Below are 18,907 nucleotides of genomic sequence, written 5' to 3' on the forward strand. Positions count from 1 at the left end.
CATATAAAGGAACATTTAGAAGCTGCAGATATTCTTATATGCTCTTTTCCTATATGCTCTCATTTGAAGCATTTCCTAAGCATTTAACTCTAAAATATTAATATATACTAAAATAATTTTAAATAATTAATTTATTTTGTAAAAATAGAAAATTATGATTTCATAAAAAATAAATTTATTTGTTATAAGATAATATATATGAGAACTACTTAATCTTATTATTTAAAATAATATAATAATTTATTTAATACATTAAAATATTAATGTGGATATAACGTTTATAATATATATTATTGTTTTTTTAGTTTAATGTGTTATATTATATATATTTTAAAAAGTTGTTGAAATTAAAAATGTAAATATAGATATAAACTTTTATTAAAAAATTATAATATATATTAATTATTTGTAATTAATGTGTTATATTATAAATATATATAATTAAAAATTATTAAATTACACATTTATATATATAACAATTTATAAAATTTATTAAATGTAAAATATATTTTTTTAAAAATATATAGCAATGAGTGGTGATTAATTTTTTTAATGAAACACATTTAAATTATATTTTTTAATTAATATCATATATTAAATATAAATATAATATCTAATACTCTACTGCTATACCAATCAACTAAATGTGTTATATTAATCAGAGCATACAGCTTATGCACCTTAATGCTTATGCTACATAATGCTAATGCTCTAGTATATGTTGTTCCAATCAAGCCCTTAGTTATATTGCAAGTCTGTAATAGTTTAACAAGATGATGAATTGAACTGTACGTATAGAAGATTAATTAAAGAATTTTTCGATATATATAAATATTAGCTGCTGCAAAGAGTTATAAAATATTTTCTTACAAAAAAATTTGTAAATTTGGATTTTCTTTAATTCATTAAATATTTCTAGTATGTGCAACTTTTTAAAAAATGCAATGTTATTTTTTTCTACATATATTTCTATTTTATCAAAATTTAGATTTTAGTAATATAGATTTTTTTGAAAGTATTATAATCTTAGACATCTATATTATTATATAACGCTAAATATTAATATCTATTTACGAGAATACAAAAATAAAAATCTAATTTCAAAGATACATTCAATAAAAATATTAATCCCAATTTTTTTTGTTTTTTTGCTTTTTTGCTTTTGTTACTTTTTTGTTTAATATCAAAATCTCAAGTGTATGATTTTCTTAATTATAAAATCTTCCTAGTGTCATCATTAATTAATTTTACTTATATTTTAAACATGTAATTTGTATTAAAAACAAAGTGACAAGATTCTAAATAAATTTTAAAAACAGAAGCAATAGTTTTTGGTTTCTTTTTGTATAGAGAGAGACTCAACTCTCTCAAGTCTCAACCCATTTGGCCATTTGGGTGTAGAGAGCAACAACAACGCCCACCCACCTTCACACCAACTTCATCACACTACTCCTCCTCCTTCCTTCTTTCCTCTCACTTTTTTTCTTTCAATCTTTCTTCTCTCTGACGGATGGATTTTTAATAAAACAAAAAGTGAAAGATTAAAGCGCTTCTTCACTTTCCTTGTTATCTGCTCTAATAAAGCTAAATTGATTGAGTCTCTCTTTTTTAAAATTTCGTCGGTTCGTTCTCTTTTTTTTTTTGGTTTCCGATCAAAATTGAAAACCCATTTAGTTCTTCGATGAAAGGTATAGTCTTTGTTCCGATTCCTCTGTTTTTTTTTTTTTTTTTTTTCAAATTTGTTCTTCTGTATAACAAGCAACTGGATAAAATGGGTTGTGATCAGTAAGTACAATCATAAAAAAAATGTTGTTCTCTGGTCAAAAATGTGGCTCTGAGTTAAACCAAACATGGAGGTTATTATTTTTTAATTATTATTATTATGTTTTTTTTTTTTTTTTATCTCTGTTTTATTGCGTTTGTTAGGGATTTTACCTAAATTAGGCTTCACCTTTCAATCGGTTAATTGCTTGCATTTCACTTTCACCAATTTTGCGAATTGAAGCCTTTGAGTTTTTTTACTGAGTTTGGTGAATGATGTCTCTTGTTAGGAGTCTCTCTGCTTATTTGTCAATGTTGAGAAGCTCTTTAGTTATGACTTATGACTTGACATATAAATGGGTTTTTTGTTGTTGTGGGTTGTGATGAGTTTTGTATAGTTACTGAAAAGATAGATGTTTTGAAATCTATAAGTCCAAACAGTGATCAGATCATTCTACAGGTGATAATTTGAGGGAGTGAAGCAGATTGGTTGTTGCTGTCATCTTGGGAGAGTTTCTGTTATTAGAAACCCTCTCATTTTAGCCTACTTGGTGAAGGTTTAGGAGTTTCCTAAAAAGTTTCAAACCGGCTTTGTGGTTTTGGTAATAAATCTTGGTGAAATTTTTAAAGCTATTTGCCTCCAAGTTCTTGAGTTAAAGAAACAAGAGAAGGAGATGGGGTGTGTTACTTCTTGCTTTCGTGTCGACGACTTTGAGGATTACCCGAATCCAACTAGTTCTTCTGTCAACAGGAACTGCCCATGCCCGAGATGTCTTGTTAATAGCTTACTTAACCTGGTAAATGTTCTCTCTTCCCAGTGTTTTTACTTTGCAACTTTTAGTTATATATAACGTAGAGCTCATCGAAATTGATCTCTTTTGCAGTATGTCTCTTTATTCAGAAGAGGCGAAACTCGCTCTCTCCCATCTTCCTTACAGGCTACTACTACTAATGTATCAATAACTTCATCTACTTCGTATGATAACTTTATGTCTAATACATTCCACTCTACTCCAAGGCCTCTGCCTTATGATGCTGATCCAAGATGCTTCCGGTCAAGGCGTGATTCCCTTGTCTCTAGACGCGATAAGGGTTCAAGTTATTCTCATGAGGAAGCTGAGCCATTAAGAAGTGATACTGATTTTGATTCTGAGTCTTTCTCAGTGGAAGGAAGCAAATGGGCTAATAATAAGCTTATTATCTCTGGTGAAGTTTCAAAAGAAGAGTTCTCTAAATCCACTCGAAGGATTCTTAAGTCAAAGACAATGGCTATTGGTGATGATGAAGGCATGTATATTACATCTGATGATGAAGATGTCTGTCCAACGTGTCTTGAAGGTATTCATTTTTATCTGATTTTTTCTTTGATTTGTTTATGCAATTGGAAGGAAGCTTAGTATCAGATTTTTGTTTCAGAATATACATCAGAGAACCCGAAGATTGTTACAAACTGTTCTCACCATTTCCACCTCAGCTGCATTTATGAATGGATGGAGAGAAGTGAAAACTGTCCTGTTTGTGGAAAGGTAACACTTTTCATGTTCTTCATAAGTAGACGTGTGATCCTAAGAACAATAGAATGGACAAATGTACAACAACCCTTGAAGCACATATCCGTGAAAGTGTCCTTAGAAATGAAAATCTATAGACTGTAGTTATCTGGTCTATGATAAAAAGGGCTAATCATTCTCTTCTTAAAATTCACAACATTTGCATTGTTTTCTCATTCATGTTGATTAAAGAATAATTTTCGTCTGCTGTGATTCGTCTCGTTTGCAGGTGATGGAGTTTAACGAAACACCGTAACTTGTTACCATTGATCCTGTCTTTTACTGCCTAAACTGAAACTGGGAAGATTGACAAGGCAGCATGCAGACAGATGTGCAAATTAATTTGTTGATCTGTGAATACTTTTTATTTACAATTTATGGTATATATATGGAAATGTGGAAGTGTCTTTGCACATTTGGCTAATGGAGTTCTGAGGAAAAGGCCCTCTGGAGAGAAAAAAGCAGCGGCAGCAAAACACATGCACACAGGAATCTGACATGTTTCTCAAGATTTGCTTATGGGGCAGTGTTTTGTTTTTTTTACATCAACATTTTGTATGAATTACTTAACCCTTTTATTAATAGCATACATGTGATGGTTATTATTTTGGCATAGAGGTTTTCAATGGGTCAAGAAAAGATCCCAGTGTAACCCAAGCTGTTTCTCATTACATGACAATAAAAACCGGTCTCATGGTTCAGTGCTAACACAACTTCAATTCTTAATATAAGCAAGGTTTCCCAAAAGACACAAATGTCCTGAAGACCATTATATATAGCCACTTATGTCTACAAATCCAAGTCTTTGTGTCTATACTTTTTATATATGAAAAGGACTTTTGTTGGTAAGCTTGATCATAGAAGATGATGACTCTCAAAGCATCCAGCCTGGAATGTAACCATTTCCCTGATGTGCCTGAGCTTGTGTTGTCGCAGTTATTTGCTCTGAGCATACCGGATTATCATACCTGTTACCATAACATCAACAATAAACTTAAAAGGTTCTCAAACGTTGGTGATCGTATTTCGACCAAGCAACTAAAACTTTAAACTAAGATCCAATCTTATAGTTGTGAAGTACACAAGCTAATATGCAGATGGTTTTTCAAGGCAAAGGATTTACCCGATTTGTAGAGTTGGATTGCATTCAAGAGGCTGGTATAGTCCCTGAGAATGAGCTTGATGATGCGCATAGGTAACATTCTGTTCACCGCCATCCCATCCTCCTCCTCCTCCCATATGATGACTTCTCACACCAATCATGTCGTCCAGCTAAACAATTATATATCACAAAAAGACTATAATCAGTAACAAGAAAACTATAGATGATTCCAAAATATTTAAGAGACTTCAAAACTGAGATATTCGCAGTCATCAAATGCATTTATTGTGTTTATACCTTCATTGCCAAAGCTCTGTTGGTCTCAAGCAACATCTGCTCTTTATTTTGAAGATCAGAGAGCTGGTCAAGCATGTACTGTGTCTGCAAAACAATCATCATACCACCACATTAGTCTCATTTGAATCATTAATTATCTCTCTCTATATATAGCTTTAGATAGCTGATGATATGACCTTGATGGACCGAACTTGCTTGAGAGAGCCGTCAAGTTGGCGTTCAAGCTGTTCTAGCTCCTTTGAATTCAGAGGTCCTAAATCCTCCCCAAGAAGATTTCTGCAAAAAGATACATTCATATACACACAAATATGAATCAGTTATGGACATATAATGGTATAAATACATGTAGAGAGAAATAGATAGATATATACCTTTGTTGACGCTGAAGGCTCTCGTATCTACCCTTAAGCTTCAGATACTCTCTGTAGCTGTTCTGAAATTTCAATAGAAGTAGATTTTTAGAAGAAACTTTCTTGAAATGGTATGATAGAAATCTAAAATATCATCTGAAGAACACCTCAAGTTCTTTGGCAGGTTTGTTGTTGACTTCAATGGAGCCATAGCTGCATTTCTGGTACCGATCCAATGTCTTGAGCATGCTGAAAGAAACTCACAAACATGATAAAGAAGCTAATCAAATAAGATCATATACTTGACTTGGTAGACAAACCTGAAACCTTACAATATGACCATAATCAAGCTGACTCCCAAAATACTTGGGATTTGATTGTTCCAAACGTTTAAGTTTTGCATTTGTATTTACAAATATCAAGAATATTATTTGCAAGCAATATCTTATACTTCTTTCATTTGATTCACAAAATGCAAATAACACCTTTTGTTTAAAAAACTAAGAGAAAAAAAGTAATTAACTAAACTATTTTAACATATAATCTGCGCAAAAAAATTGTTTTAAAAGAAAACACCACAATAATTAAAGCTTCATAGATATACACACGTTTAAAGTAGTAACCACAATAAAGTATGATGAACTAACAAATGGTTAATGCATGGAACCATATATTATCATTCTACGTTGGGTACTTATAATTTTCATAGAAATCTGTGAATCCATCTTTCTTAAGTTTCCAATCAGACAGACATATATTAATTAATAAAAAACTTTTCAGATTGCATATCTGTATTTGGATTTACCTTGAAATGAATCCATCTACAATTCTACATGTATATACACCTAAATAAAATAAAATTAAAAGATATAACAATACTAACTTGATAGCAAACTGAAATCAGATCTTGAAAATTTCAAGAATTCAAGAAAACCTAGAAACTGAAATCAAGAAACCGGATTAGACTCAAGATCACAGAATCCAAGATCGGGTGATCCATCCAAAACAAGTCCTTGAGATAAAAGATCTATGCTTATCAGATCTAGCCAAAACCCAATAATGAAAAAGAAAAAACAAAACAAACTTGAAAATTGAAGAGGTGAGGAGAGCTGAGTGATTACTTTGGGGAGCTGCAAAACTCATAGAGCTTTCCACGGTTGGAGAAGATGATGAGAGCAACCTCAGCATCGCAAAGAACAGACAATTCATAAGCTTTCTTCAACAAACCGTTCCTACGCTTTGCAAACGTTACTTGTCTGTTGATTTTGTTCTCTATCCTCTTCAGCTCCACTCTTCCTCTTCCCATTTCTCTTTTTTTATTTTGTTACCCTTATTTCTACTTTTATATATACACACACACAAATATGGGTATGTAATGTTTATCTATATACAGACACACAAAAACATAAGTTTGGTATCTCTTTTTCTGAGGAAAGATCTGATCTTTTTGAGTTTTTAAAAAAGGTCTGGAGAATCGATACAAAGAAAAAAGGATATAACCCTAATTTCAAGAACAAAGGTACTAGCTTGAGGAAGAAGAAGAAGAAGAAGAAGAAGAAGAAGAAGAAGAAGAAGACGAAAGTTTTAATTTGCTTTACTGGTTTAGATTGTTAGCTAGGGTTCTTGATTTTTATTTTTTTTTGTTCTCTCTTTGTGTTTTGGAAGTGTGTGGAGGTTGTGCAATCTTAATGAAAATTTATTTTGTTTGAATGGAATCTATTGGGAGCAAAAGATAAGAAATCTGTGAGGGGTGAGGTTAGGGTTTGGTGTGTGTTTTCATTTCTAGCCATCTCTCTCTACTTCTTCTCTTCTCTACTCCCACGCTCTCTCTAAGCACGTGTGCTACAATTACCATACTATTTGTATTTTTTATTTGAAGATATTATACTATAGTTTAGTTAAATCTTTCTTGTAGAGTTATAATTAATTAGTAACACCAAATTAAAGTTTAGTTTTGGTTATAGTGTTTTACAAATTGGAACATAATTATGTAATTAGAAGATTATCTATGTGCTTCTCCTCAGCTGGTAGAATAATGTCTGTGTATATATGGTGTTTACTATTTTAGGTATATATAAAGAAGCATGACATTATATACAAAAGATTTAAACATATAGGCTTCTTCAAAATTCTATGTTTATATCATTATAGCAAATGATTTAATTATATATATTACGTTGGATGGTTGACTAGTAACTAACTAGACACATGAGGCCCAAAGCTGATCAGTTACATGTGCATACATACATATATACGGTCTTGCAGTTATCACATTTCAAAGTCAATTTTAACCAATATTAAGAAAGTTTGTAGTATTTATATATACACACACCTCGTAGGCTCGTACTAGATGTAAAATGTGTATATTTGATATAAGTACACTCGTACATGTATATGGTGAATACATACATATTTGGGAAATAACATAAAATTAATTTCAAACGTGTATTTTTGATATAAGAATTTCAAATGTGTGTTTAAAAATTCATTTTCATCGTGATAGCATGTTACTTTTGTTTACTGAATGTTATGCAGTATATTTTCAACATAAACATATATGTATATTGTTAATTTGTTATATATGTCATAATATTTTGTAGATGAAATAGGTCATAGTAACACATGTTGATTTAGTAAAAAAAAAGTACTACATATAGACGAACCTAAGAAAGGGTTTTGGAAAAAAATAACTTTGCAATCGGTAGGAAAGGTTTTACATATATATTCCAAAGTTCTTAATTACCAGCTGGGGTAGCTGATGAGTGATGATTGTATTAATTTTGTGACGAGTATCTCTCATCAGAAACCTCCTCATCATTATAGTTTGAAAACAAAGGTAAACAAACATAAATGTGCAAGTTGTAGCTAGTAGTGTTGGTAAAATTAAAATATATATGAAGCGCGTGATGATAATATTGTGAATTATAGGAGGAATATAACATTTTCAAAGTATATAATAATACAAAAAAAATGAAAGCAACGTATCATATCATTTTCTAGTTATGTTTCAGAAGCCGCAGAAAAGCATCTCTTACCTTAAAATGGGTTTCCACGTGTCGAGCTATTATTGGAGATACCTTTTTCTAATGAGTTAAACAATTGAATTTGTTTTGTATGTCTAGATCGAGTTAACCATGTTTCCGGGTATTTGCAACATAAATTACAGCTATCTTGTATGCAACATTCATTATAGAAATTAGAAAATACACTTTAGCTGTGTAGAAAACAAAGAAAAATTATAATTTAGATGTATATTTGTCTCACGCAAACTAATCTCACCAATTAATCTAATTAGAAAAAGAATTACAAGTCGTGATACTGCGAAATTAAACGTGGCTAATGGATTTTGAATATTAGTAAGAAGGTGATATATGTTCTCTGTTACATATAGTCACTGTCAGAGTGCCACCAAAAGATCATGATCATCCGTTAAATAAAAAGTAAACGCATCTTTAAGGTTGTATATATATTCCACATATATATTTTTGGGTGGCATCAATATAAATGGACTCATATGGTTTTGTTCAATTAGGAAATTTAAAATCACGTCTCACGCCACTAAATAAAAGTTGTGTTAAAAAGATTATTTGTTTTCTTTTTGATAAGAGAGAATCTATACAAGCTAAAAAGCCTTCAGGTGACATGGGTAGTCCGTACGGATTTTACAGAGCGTAAAGACGTTGAAAAGTTAAATTTAAAAGAAAAAAAAAACATAACAGTGAAGTGTTATTACAACAAGATGGGTGATGTGGTCTGAGGGACACGTGTCGATGTATAATTGAGTTCGACTTTTGTCGGAAACGTGCTCGCTGAGCCGAAGCCTCCTTTTTAACAGTGACTTGTCTTACGTTATTTATTTTTACATTTCTACCCTTCTATTTTCTTTTAAATATGATAACATCGTTCATACTTATAAAAAAAAATGTTTTACCAAATCATGGTTTCATTTCTTAAATTCCAAATATTGTGAAGGTACTAGTATTTATCAAATATGTGGCCTTAATATGTAGCTAATTTAGTTGGATAACATATGATATATGTGATATCTCTAGTTTGACAAAAAGAAAAAAAAATCTGATATCTCTCTACACTTTTTTTTTTTTTTTTTTTTAACAACAAAAGATTGACTCAAACAAGCCAACAAGCCAATATGGAGAAGAAGAGTTAACATAAGTGATTACCTGCGGTTGAGTACGAACTTGTCGTGCTAATCTATCCGCAAGGACGTTTGCATTTCTGGAGATCAAGGACAACGAAAACTGTGAGAATTCCTCCATATCTCTCTACACTTACTTGTTGGTGAATTATGGTTAGCAGAAATGCCACAATATAGATCGTTATTTTTCAGCAAATTCAACTTTATTTATTTTGAGAAAAAACCAATCAACTAACCATCAATAATGGTTGATATATATATTTTTTTTTCAAATGAGGGGGAAAAAAACGAAGTAACTTGCTTTAAGTTAGACAAAAATTCTTGATAAATGTGTGTTTACACCCAATTATGGTCTATCAACTCCCCAAAACCCACCTAATGTTGCTTACGGAATGAAAGGACTAGAGGAGCTTCTGGGTTACTAAGTGGATTTCTCCGGTTTCAAAGACGAACAAGACCCGGTTAACGTTAACCAAATCAAGAATCTACCAATATCCGGTTTAGCTAATCAAGAATTCGAAAAAGAGACTTCTCAAAACGGATAAAGCCATGCTTCAAATTCAACATTACAGATAGACCGATTACATTTATCATATAGGTCAAGAAGATGAAACAAGTAGTTTTAGTATTGAGTCAATCTCTATAAATTATACCGAGAAAAATAGTCAAGATTTTGAGCATTCAGGACAAGGGAAACAACCTTTGGCTCGGCAATTATCGCAAGCGACTGATCTTGCGTTCGATGAGTCACTGAATCCAAAGAATCCGCCTGATTTGATCGTTCCTGTTCCCTTGCAGCGGCCACACGCTACGCTCTTAAGATCTCCACATTTTCGACACATGCCAAGAGATCTGCAAAAGTTGTGTGTAGAAAACATATGATTGTAAGATATAGATTCAAGAACAGGTCTAACTAATATCATTCAGCCAAAGACAGACAACATTCTAGAACATTTCTTGGAGACATCAGCGGCACAATGAACAGTCTTTTTAAAGACCAATATGCTTACACTGTTCTCTCCCATTACAAAGGTAGTAAGAATTTGAGAATCCATATACAAAATCAAGAATCTTAACACAGTGAGAAGACCTTCAGAAAACAGTCTAATTCTTTGAAGACAGAACATATGAATGTGAGAATCAAAAGATTGTCTAATGAGAATGTGAAACTAAAAGCATATCCCAATATGAATTTTTGGTTTCAGAATCTATATATTAGTTAAGCTTCGAAACAACACATCACAAAAAAAAAAAAAAAAAAAAAACTCCTAAAGTCTTATCCTTTTTAGCAAATTAATCAATCGGAAATTAAACAGTTTACTACAATTCTACGCAGCTACTACAATCATCATCATCATCATTATTCACATAGGTTCCTCCAAATTCTAAACATGTTCATCAAAATTGGATACTATATGAGATGGATTTCACTAAGAACATAAAAGATTGGGTTTTTTTCTGTGTGTTTTTGAGATGAATGAACTTGTAAAAAAACTTTGTATACCTTCTCTGAGAAGCGGCGATGAAAGCATCAACTTTAGGAGCAGCGATGGTGGCACCGAGAAGCAGAGCTCCAACTGCTAAACCCGCAACTTCGTTTGATGTTAAGCTCTGCATCTTCTTCTTCCTTCTTCCTCTTGCTCTTCTCTGGTTCTTAATTGAGATAACGATTGATATCCTCCTTTCACTAATACATAATATAAATATATAACTTATCAAATAGCTACCACATGTGGCCTATTAGCTCAGCTGGTTAGAGCGTCGTGCTAATAACGCGAAGGTCACAGGTTCGATCCCTGTATAGGCCAGTTTTTTTTTATTGGTGATGTATCTCTAAACAATTTAACTAACTGGGTTATATATTTAACATGATTGGCCTATTAGCTCAGTTGGTTAGAGCGTCGTGCTAATAACGCGAAGGTCACAGGTTCGATCCCTGTATAGGCCACTTTTTTAACAACCTTATCTTCTATTTTTTTGTTTGTTTATCCTTATAATAATTTGCATTCTGATCCCGTCAATTTTGAAATCATCAATTTCCATCCTAAAGTTAAGATAATTGACAAAAACTCTCCAGAGGTTGGTAGGGTTTAAACTAGTTTACTCTATACGGCCTCTCCCACCTTTCCTTAAACTGCAACGGAGGAGAAGCGATAGGGTTTATTCAAGCTTCACTCAAACTAGTCGACAAGTTTCGACCCTTTCATTCACATATCTATATATTCAAGCTTTGTGATTTGCCGTCCGGGTTACAGATTCGTGTTGGTAGTTCAATTTGTGAATCTCTTGCCCCTGAAGAGCAGAATCTAAGATCAGCAATGGAAACAGATCTGAATGATTATACCGTTATCAAGGAAGGAGAAGCTGAGGTCCTAATGCACAAGAAGAACCAAGTCTTCTTCAACAAAGCTCAGGTTCTCATTTTTTTTTGCCTTTCTTCTTGTTCCTATTGGTATTGGATTTGATTTGCTGCCAAGGTTCTTCCTTTTTGGTTATAATTGATTGAATTACATCAAGGGCAATCTTAAGATTGATCAAGTATTAAAAAAATTTGTCTAAGATTTTAAATTTGAGTGTTCGTTAATGCCTTTGCTTCTAGTGATTACCAGTTACTTGTTATATAGATTAGTGTGTGTTGTGTTGTGTTAGTGAGAAACTTAATGATCTCAAATCCTTCTTAGCTATTGTGTGTTCTCTTGTGTGAATCCATATGGATATAGGTGTGAGCTAAACTAGTTGTTGTTTTATGGTTAGGTTAACAACAGGGACATATCTATTGCTGTGCTAAGGGCATTTATATCTAAACGCAAGCAAGAACATGAGGCGATCTTATCTAAAAGAGCTAGATCATCTGGGAAAGTGCCTGAGAAGGATGTCTCTGAGACTTCCAAGGAAGAAACTCATACTGAAAACGGTGAGGATAATGGTAAAACCAATGGAGAACACAAAGTGACATCTCAGGATGGACCAAAGGAAGCTGCCAAGATCGCATATGAATCTGCACGAAGAGAACTCAAACCGCCAAGAGTGCTTGAGGTTCACCTTTCTTCTTTCCTCAATGACTGTTAAATTTGTGCTTTTTTCTTTTTTTATATGAGCACTTATTCTTGTGTTATACATTTTATAGGCCCTGTCAGCTTCAGGGTTAAGAGCTTTGAGGTATGCTCGTGAAGTTGAAGGAATTGGTCAAGTTGTCGCTTTGGATAATGACCCAGGTAATCTTGTCATCCCAACTTTTGTGCTTGTGAAGAGATTTTACAAAACGCTACTTTTCTTCTATCCTAACTTCCAGGAATAATTTAGTATCACCATTTTCCTATTATAGCATCGGTTGAAGCTTGCCAGAGAAACATAAAGTTCAATGGCTTGATGTCTACTTCAAAGGTGGAGTCACATCTTACTGATGCTCGTGTCCACATGCTTAGCCACCCAAAAGAATTTGATGTGGTATGCTCATTTTGGCAAATGTCTTATACTCATTTTTGTCAAAAGATTTTGACGTTTATTCATCTTATTGACTGCATTATTCTGTTAATTAATGATGTCTTAGGTTGATCTTGATCCATATGGTGCACCTTCTATTTTCCTTGATTCAGCTGTTCAATCAGTTGCCGATGGTGGGCTGCTAATGTGTACAGCAACTGACATGGCAGTGTTATGTGGGGCTAACGGGGAGGTTTGCTATTCCAAGTGAGTTTTCCCCTTGATTACCTTATTCTGAAAACAAATATCTTTTATTTGTCTGATTGTCTCTAATCTGTTTATGGTTAGATATGGTTCTTATCCACTGAAAGGGAAATATTGTCATGAGATGGCTTTGCGGATCCTCCTGGCCAGCATCGAGGTAATTTTCGTTGCTACTGGGAGGAATTAAATACCGTTAACTGTTTTTAAGATGCTCTATTCTTCTCTAAAAGCTTTCTTCGATTAACTTTGGTCATATTGTTGATTTGCAGAGCCATGCAAATCGCTACAAGCGGTATATTGTTCCAGTTCTATCAGTCCAAATGGATTTCTACGTCCGTGTCTTTGTCCGCGTTTACACGTGAGTTATCCTTTTTTTTTCAATCACTTCCTCTCAGCTAGAGGCAAAGTAAAGACTGAAGGTTTATGAAATGCAGTTCGGCGAGTGCAATGAAAAACACTCCACTAAAGCTCTCATATGTCTATCAATGCATTGGTTGTGATTCCTTTCATCTTCAGTCTGTTGGAAGATCTCTCCCTAAGGTTTCGTGTCTGTCTCTTTTCACAGTTAGTTTGCTAAGTTTCTGAAAGCTGCCTTTTTCTGATAATCCTCTTCTATAATTTTCTTACAGCATAACAGTGTGAGGTATCTACCAGGAGTTGGTCCTGTTGTTCCTCAGGATTGCACTCATTGTGGAAAGAAATATAACATGGGTGGACCAATATGGTCTGCTCCATTGCATGATCAAGAATGGGTGACTTCGATACTAAGTGGTGTTAAATCCATGAAAGGCAGATATCCTGCTTACGACCGAATTTGTGCTGTTCTTACCACAATCTCAGAGGTAAAACTTTCCTCCAAACTCTGCAAGTTTCAGTTTTTTGGTTTGGGTCAATGTCTCTGAATCCCTAATTTGTTTTGCTTGTCTCCAGGAATTGCCAGATGTTCCACTGTTTTTGAGCCTTCATAGTCTCTCTGCAACGCTAAAATGTACTTCACCATCAGCTGCTCTGTTTCGATCAGCAGTAATCAATGCAAACTACCGTGTCTCAGGGTCCCATGTGAACCCGCTTGGGATTAAAACTGATGCCCCAATGGAGATTATCTGGGACATTATGCGGTGCTGGGTAAACCATCTTCGTTTACTTCAGTTAAGTCCAAATTTAATTTTCCCCTCAGTAGTAATGAATGAACTCTGATTGTTTGATTGTAGGTGAAAAATCATCCCATTAAGCCACAATCACCTGATCATCCCGGAAGTGTGATACTATCTAAAGAACCATCTCATCAGGTCTTTTATTTTTCACTAGCCATTGTTGTAATGCTTTCCTTGAAACTATTTTAACTTTTGAGGTTGAATCTTTACAATGTTTTCTTTCATACAGGCTGACTTTTCGCGCCATGTTGGCTCGCTTAGCAAAGCACAGACGAAGAAAGTAGCTAGGTTTCTACCAAACCCAGAGAAGCATTGGGGTCCAAAGATAAGGGCTGGTCGTACAATCACAAGCAAACACGTCTCGCTTCTTGGTCATGAAGCAGTTAACGGTCATCTCAACGGCAATCACAAAGAAGAAGGAGCAGAAGAAGAAGACGAAGAAGAAGATCCTGAAGAAGATATCATTGAGGATGAGCCAGATCTGAAACGCCAAAAGACAGCAGCAGAGGATATTGCCTCAACATCATAGGGGATATTATTGCCTCTTAAAGATTTTGTATTTGTCCTTTTTGTTTCAAAAGCTTTTGGTTGCGTTTTTGTTATATTCTAAGCATTTTTTGCAGACTTGCAACAAAGAATTTATAAGGTTATGGATTCTTTAGATCTGTTGTTAGCTACTACTGTATTTTTCAAAAACCTGGTAATATGTAACTGTTACCCACCAACAGGCAACATTTTAATATGATTCAGCAGCTGTTTTATAATATCATCATTATCTCTAGTTTTTTCTTCTTCTTTGGCAACCTATGATTGATCCTATAAATGGAAAACCAGAAATCAAATGTAAACTGATCAGGATTGACTATCATCATTACCGTAACTTTTAAGCTGTAATAAAATGTAGATAATAGAATTAAAAACAACAAGGTCGTTGTAGTATAGTGGTGAGTATTCCCGCCTGTCACGCGGGTGACCCGGGTTCGATCCCCGGCAACGGCGTAATTTTTAAAATTTTTCCTATTTTAAAAAACTTTTCTAAAAATTGTAATTGTAGTTAATTACGTGGCATAATCATAAGCCACGAGTGTAAATAACCTTATTAGATAAGACCGTCATTAATTATTAAATCTCTTAAAATGTGTATAGAGAGATACGAATCTTTTCTTCTTCCTTCTTCGTCATTTTTTTTTTTGACCTTTTCTTTTCTCATCTCTCTCATTCTCTGGTAAACTCAGCAATGTCGACGGCGAAACTTTTCGGTTGTGCTATTACCGTCGAAGCAGACGAAGAACGCCGCGGCGGCGGTGGTGGTGGTGGTGGTGGTGGTGATGGTGGAAGCTCAATCGCCGTGGAGGTTCCTCGATCTCAAATCCAAACGGATTGCAATCCATATTACCATTTTCTGGATTCGAATTCCGACTCTGGATCAGCTTCTATGGATGACGCAGAACCTGAATTCATCGATTTCTTTCATCGAGAATCGTACGAGGTCGATACGGTACGTGACTTTTGTATATGTTCGAATCAGAGCGTAATCAATAGTACTAGTTCGGGTGGTTTCGGTTTCAATATTTGGGAGGAGGATATAGAATTAGGTCTTGGAATCGGTTCACGTTCAGGTTCGGGTGATGATTCATTGGTTCATAGGGAGATCGATTTGGGTCGAGTCGAAGTTGTTGCTCCTGTTGAGTCTGATGAACCTATGGTGGTTGATGAAGAATTCGAATGGGAGAATTTGCATAACGCGATCGAGTGGGTTCAAGAACCTGTTCAACAACAAGTTACTCCACCAAGGGCTGATGATGATGCTGATGTTGATGATGATGATGATAATGATGATGATGATGATGCTTGGCAGATGTGGAATGCCAACGTATTTTTTCAAGATATGATGGATATGGATCATCTAGCTGTTACTTTTGAAGATGATGATGCTGCTATTTTAGTGCAAATGTTTGATAACCAGGATGATGTCATCATGGGGAGTCCTGCCGCATCCAAAAGGGTGGTTGATGATCTTCCTGCTGTGGTGATTACCTCTGAACAGTTGAGCAACGGGAACACCATCGTTTGCGCTATATGCAAAGATGATATTGTGGTTGATGAGAAAGCTAAGAGGCTTCCTTGTAAGCATTACTATCATGGTGAGTGTATAGTACCTTGGTTGGGGATAAGGAATACATGTCCGGTTTGTAGGTATGAGCTACCTACTGATGATCCTGAATATGAAAGGAATAGGAAAATGCAGAGGCGTGGTAGCAACGGTTTGGCAAGGTAGTAGATGAAGTGATTGTGCTTTGTTTGATCTTCTTCGGTAAGGCCTCATTGGAAAATGATCTGTTTTCTGGTTTATGTGATGTAGATATTGGTCATAGTTTTAAAGGAAGAATACATTTTGCAAGTTATTTAGGTTTTTATTTATCTTTTTAGACTTTGCTGATAATTGTTGCAGTCACAGTTTGTTTATCATTGAGGAATTGGTGATCTAATTTTGGTTAGTTCTAGCTTTGATTCATTTTTTGCGATGTGATTTTGATTCTTCTTTAAGTACCAAACACTTTACCAGTGGAAGGTTATGAATCCATTAGAGATGTTGCGATAGAGTATAATCCAATTCCAGTCCATCTACTACAGGTGTACAGTCATGTGCCTCTGTGGCCAGTTTGTGGTTTACCAAGTATATTGTTATAAGAGAATGATGGTTTTGGTCCGGTTTAACGTGGTCTTGTCAAATTTTGGTCTTATATGGACCGTATTTAATTCAAAATGTGGGCTTTTATTAGTCCCTATAACTCCTTTTTTTTTTTTTTTTGTCAAACAGTCCCTATAACTCCTTATTTTTGTTTTTCATTGGCGGAAATCTATATTTTAAAGTTGAAGCTACATTACGGGGTTGTATTCAAAACATGATTTTAGAAGATTTTATGGGATTTAGGAAATTTAGGATTTTGAGAGATTTAATGAAAGTTTTTAGGGTATTTGGTGGAATTGTTAAAAATTTTGTTTTGTAATTTGATGAGATTCAAAGGAATTTTGCTGTGTGATTTTAGAAGACTTTAGAAAAAAAAAAGGATTTGATGAGATTCATAAGAATCCCGTATAGTTCATCTCCTCTATTACCAATCTCTTACATCTAGAGACTTTTTATGTATATAACAAATAAAAATAGAATCTAAAAAATGAAAACTAACAAGGTTTCTTGGGAGTAGAGAGAGAAAAAGTCAGAGGAGTAGAAGGAAAAAGTGAAAAAAAAATTTCAGTTATACTTTCTGGGAAAAAGAGAAAGAGGAAGGAGAAGAATATGTACGTGAATGGATTGAAAGGCTCATAGTTTTCTAATGTTTTATTCGTTTTAAGTTTTTCTCTTTTTGGAAAAGTTTTTTTTTCACATCCGCTACAATGGTTTTTATTAAAAAACAATATCTCAAATATCATCCCTATAGGTATGATTTTATAAGTTGGATTTCTAGTGTAAAAAAGTATCTAAAATCTCTCAAAATCTCCCAAAATCATTGTTATGGGTTTTAAAAAAAATATAAAATTATGTTTTCAATAACAGTTGATTTCATATGATTTTTAAAAATTGTTATTTGAATAACAAAAGATTTTAAGTGATTTTGAATGATTTCATAAAATCTCATTTTTAATAACATGAGATTTAGAAAGAGATTTTAAAATTCTCAGTTGAATAACATGGGATTTTAAACAAAATCCAAAATCTTCCAAAATCATGTTTTGAATACACCCCCCTACATTACACTGAAAACTAGAAACTGAGAAACCCCTTGCCGTTGCTAGACATGTCAATTAATGCCAAAGTCTACGAGTTAGTTCAGACCTGGTCATGAAAAACACCGGATTTAAATATATATGTCTAGAAAAAAATGGGTTTTTCGGGTTCAGCCGGTTCGAGCTCAGCCGGGTTATAGAGTTTTTAGTGCTTCGTCTGATCGGGTTCAGACCGGCCCGGAAAGCTTTTAAACAAATATAACTATACTTTTTTGCTAACATGTTGGATTCTAATATTTGATTAATGATTAATTATAAATAAAGTTTAAAACTCTAATCTTAGTATTCATATTTACTTATAATCTTACTTAATATTTTTAAAATCATAATCTGTGATATTTTATATAAATTATATTTTTTTATTTGGTTAAAGTATAAAAATTTATTTGGTTTGAATTTTTGATCCGTAAGATAAACTCGGAAAAGCCTGAAAAATCTTGTAGCACTGTTAGGGCCGGGCTGGGTCGGGCTTTGAAATATAGACTCGAAAATATTTCGAACCTGGCCAGCCAGATTTACACTCCTAGCCGTTGCGATGATTCAATGTTGTATGTTGTTGGATGTAGTAAGTTTTCTGTTTCTCTGGTTATAATCGATGGAACATCTAATAAATATTGTGAAAGCTACAAAAAATTATCTTTTGAATTTATTTTTCATAACTTTTAAATATTTTTAATAACTTTTACATGTTTGTATATAAATATATTTACAAGTAAATGATAACATATAATATTTTAATTAACACGTATTAAAATAATGTGAGTTAACAACTTGAAAATGAAAGTATATATAAAGTTAATTAATTACTTCAAATATGAACCGAAAGCCCATTACGATTAAGATTGTTAAAAAAATGAAAACTAAGGTTCAAAGTCATTTTCACATGCCAGTGGGCAGTGGCTGGCTCTTTTCTCTATAGTGACTTTACATTTCTAAAGAGCCAAACTTCAAACATTGAGTGTCGAATTTTATTTTTTAAATTTTTTCTATGGAAGTTGGAAAACTTTTTTTTTTCTTTTTTTTCTGGCTCTTGGATACCCATTTGGCTCAACACTATTTGC

The 18,907-nt window shown here is 33.5% G+C and overlaps 5 protein-coding genes and 3 non-coding genes across 9 annotated transcripts; 6 read left to right on the top strand and 2 right to left on the bottom strand.

The window, feature by feature from the left end:
* Nucleotides 1-1,289: 1,289 nt before the first annotated feature.
* Nucleotides 1,290-3,916, top strand: LOC104769823 (E3 ubiquitin-protein ligase At3g02290). Its single transcript, XM_010494125.3, has 5 exons — nt 1,290-1,688; nt 2,222-2,558; nt 2,646-3,099; nt 3,178-3,287; nt 3,541-3,916. Exons 2-5 carry the CDS (start codon nt 2,436-2,438, stop codon nt 3,565-3,567), a joined length of 714 nt encoding a protein of 237 aa, XP_010492427.1. The 5' UTR covers nt 1,290-1,688; nt 2,222-2,435; the 3' UTR covers nt 3,568-3,916.
* On the bottom strand, nt 3,863-7,754 carry SEP1 (K-box region and MADS-box transcription factor family protein). Its single transcript, XM_010494126.3, has 7 exons — nt 6,182-7,754; nt 5,228-5,309; nt 5,082-5,143; nt 4,887-4,986; nt 4,711-4,794; nt 4,435-4,583; nt 3,863-4,279 (listed from the first exon to the last, which is right to left on the bottom strand). The coding sequence occupies exons 1-7, from the start codon at nt 6,364-6,366 to the stop codon at nt 4,186-4,188; spliced, it is 756 nt and encodes a 251-aa protein (XP_010492428.2). The 5' UTR covers nt 6,367-7,754; the 3' UTR covers nt 3,863-4,185.
* A 1,287-nt stretch (nt 7,755-9,041) lies between these two features.
* On the bottom strand, nt 9,042-11,050 carry LOC104769825 (uncharacterized). 2 transcript variants are annotated; one of them, XM_087505629.1, is made up of 3 exons: nt 10,721-11,050; nt 9,917-10,068; nt 9,042-9,296 (listed from the first exon to the last, which is right to left on the bottom strand). In XM_087505629.1, the coding sequence occupies exons 1-3, from the start codon at nt 10,831-10,833 to the stop codon at nt 9,268-9,270; spliced, it is 294 nt and encodes a 97-aa protein (XP_087361755.1). In that variant the 5' UTR covers nt 10,834-11,050; the 3' UTR covers nt 9,042-9,267. The 2 variants fall into 2 exon arrangements, with proteins under 2 accessions (XP_087361755.1, XP_010492429.1); XM_010494127.3 differs by lacking the exon at nt 9,042-9,296 and having other exon boundaries at nt 9,746-10,068; nt 10,721-10,878.
* Nucleotides 10,951-11,024, top strand: TRNAI-AAU (transfer RNA isoleucine (anticodon AAU)). Its single transcript has one exon. It is a non-coding gene; the product is annotated as a tRNA-Ile (tRNA).
* Nucleotides 11,051-11,090: 40 nt separating the features above from the next.
* Nucleotides 11,091-11,164, top strand: TRNAI-AAU (transfer RNA isoleucine (anticodon AAU)). The gene has a single exon. It is a non-coding gene; the product is annotated as a tRNA-Ile (tRNA).
* A 68-nt stretch (nt 11,165-11,232) lies between these two features.
* On the top strand, nt 11,233-14,821 carry LOC104769826 (tRNA (guanine(26)-N(2))-dimethyltransferase 1). Its single transcript, XM_087505783.1, has 12 exons — nt 11,233-11,630; nt 11,971-12,252; nt 12,344-12,431; nt 12,542-12,663; nt 12,767-12,906; nt 12,988-13,060; nt 13,173-13,261; nt 13,338-13,443; nt 13,533-13,745; nt 13,834-14,028; nt 14,115-14,192; nt 14,287-14,821. Exons 1-12 carry the CDS (start codon nt 11,535-11,537, stop codon nt 14,584-14,586), a joined length of 1,782 nt encoding a protein of 593 aa, XP_087361909.1. The 5' UTR covers nt 11,233-11,534; the 3' UTR covers nt 14,587-14,821.
* A 163-nt stretch (nt 14,822-14,984) lies between these two features.
* TRNAD-GUC (transfer RNA aspartic acid (anticodon GUC)) lies at nt 14,985-15,056 on the top strand. Its single transcript has one exon. It is a non-coding gene; the product is annotated as a tRNA-Asp (tRNA).
* A 133-nt stretch (nt 15,057-15,189) lies between these two features.
* Nucleotides 15,190-16,572, top strand: LOC104769827 (RING/U-box superfamily protein). The gene has a single exon (XM_010494129.2). The coding sequence runs from the start codon at nt 15,295-15,297 to the stop codon at nt 16,333-16,335; it is 1,041 nt and encodes a 346-aa protein (XP_010492431.1). The 5' UTR covers nt 15,190-15,294; the 3' UTR covers nt 16,336-16,572.
* The last annotated feature ends 2,335 nt before the right edge of the window (nt 16,573-18,907 follow it).

The sequence above is a fragment of the Camelina sativa genome, chromosome 20 (genome assembly GCF_030686135.1).
Source record: "Camelina sativa cultivar CO46 ecotype springtype chromosome 20, ASM3068613v1".
NCBI lineage: Eukaryota > Viridiplantae > Streptophyta > Magnoliopsida > Brassicales > Brassicaceae > Camelina > Camelina sativa.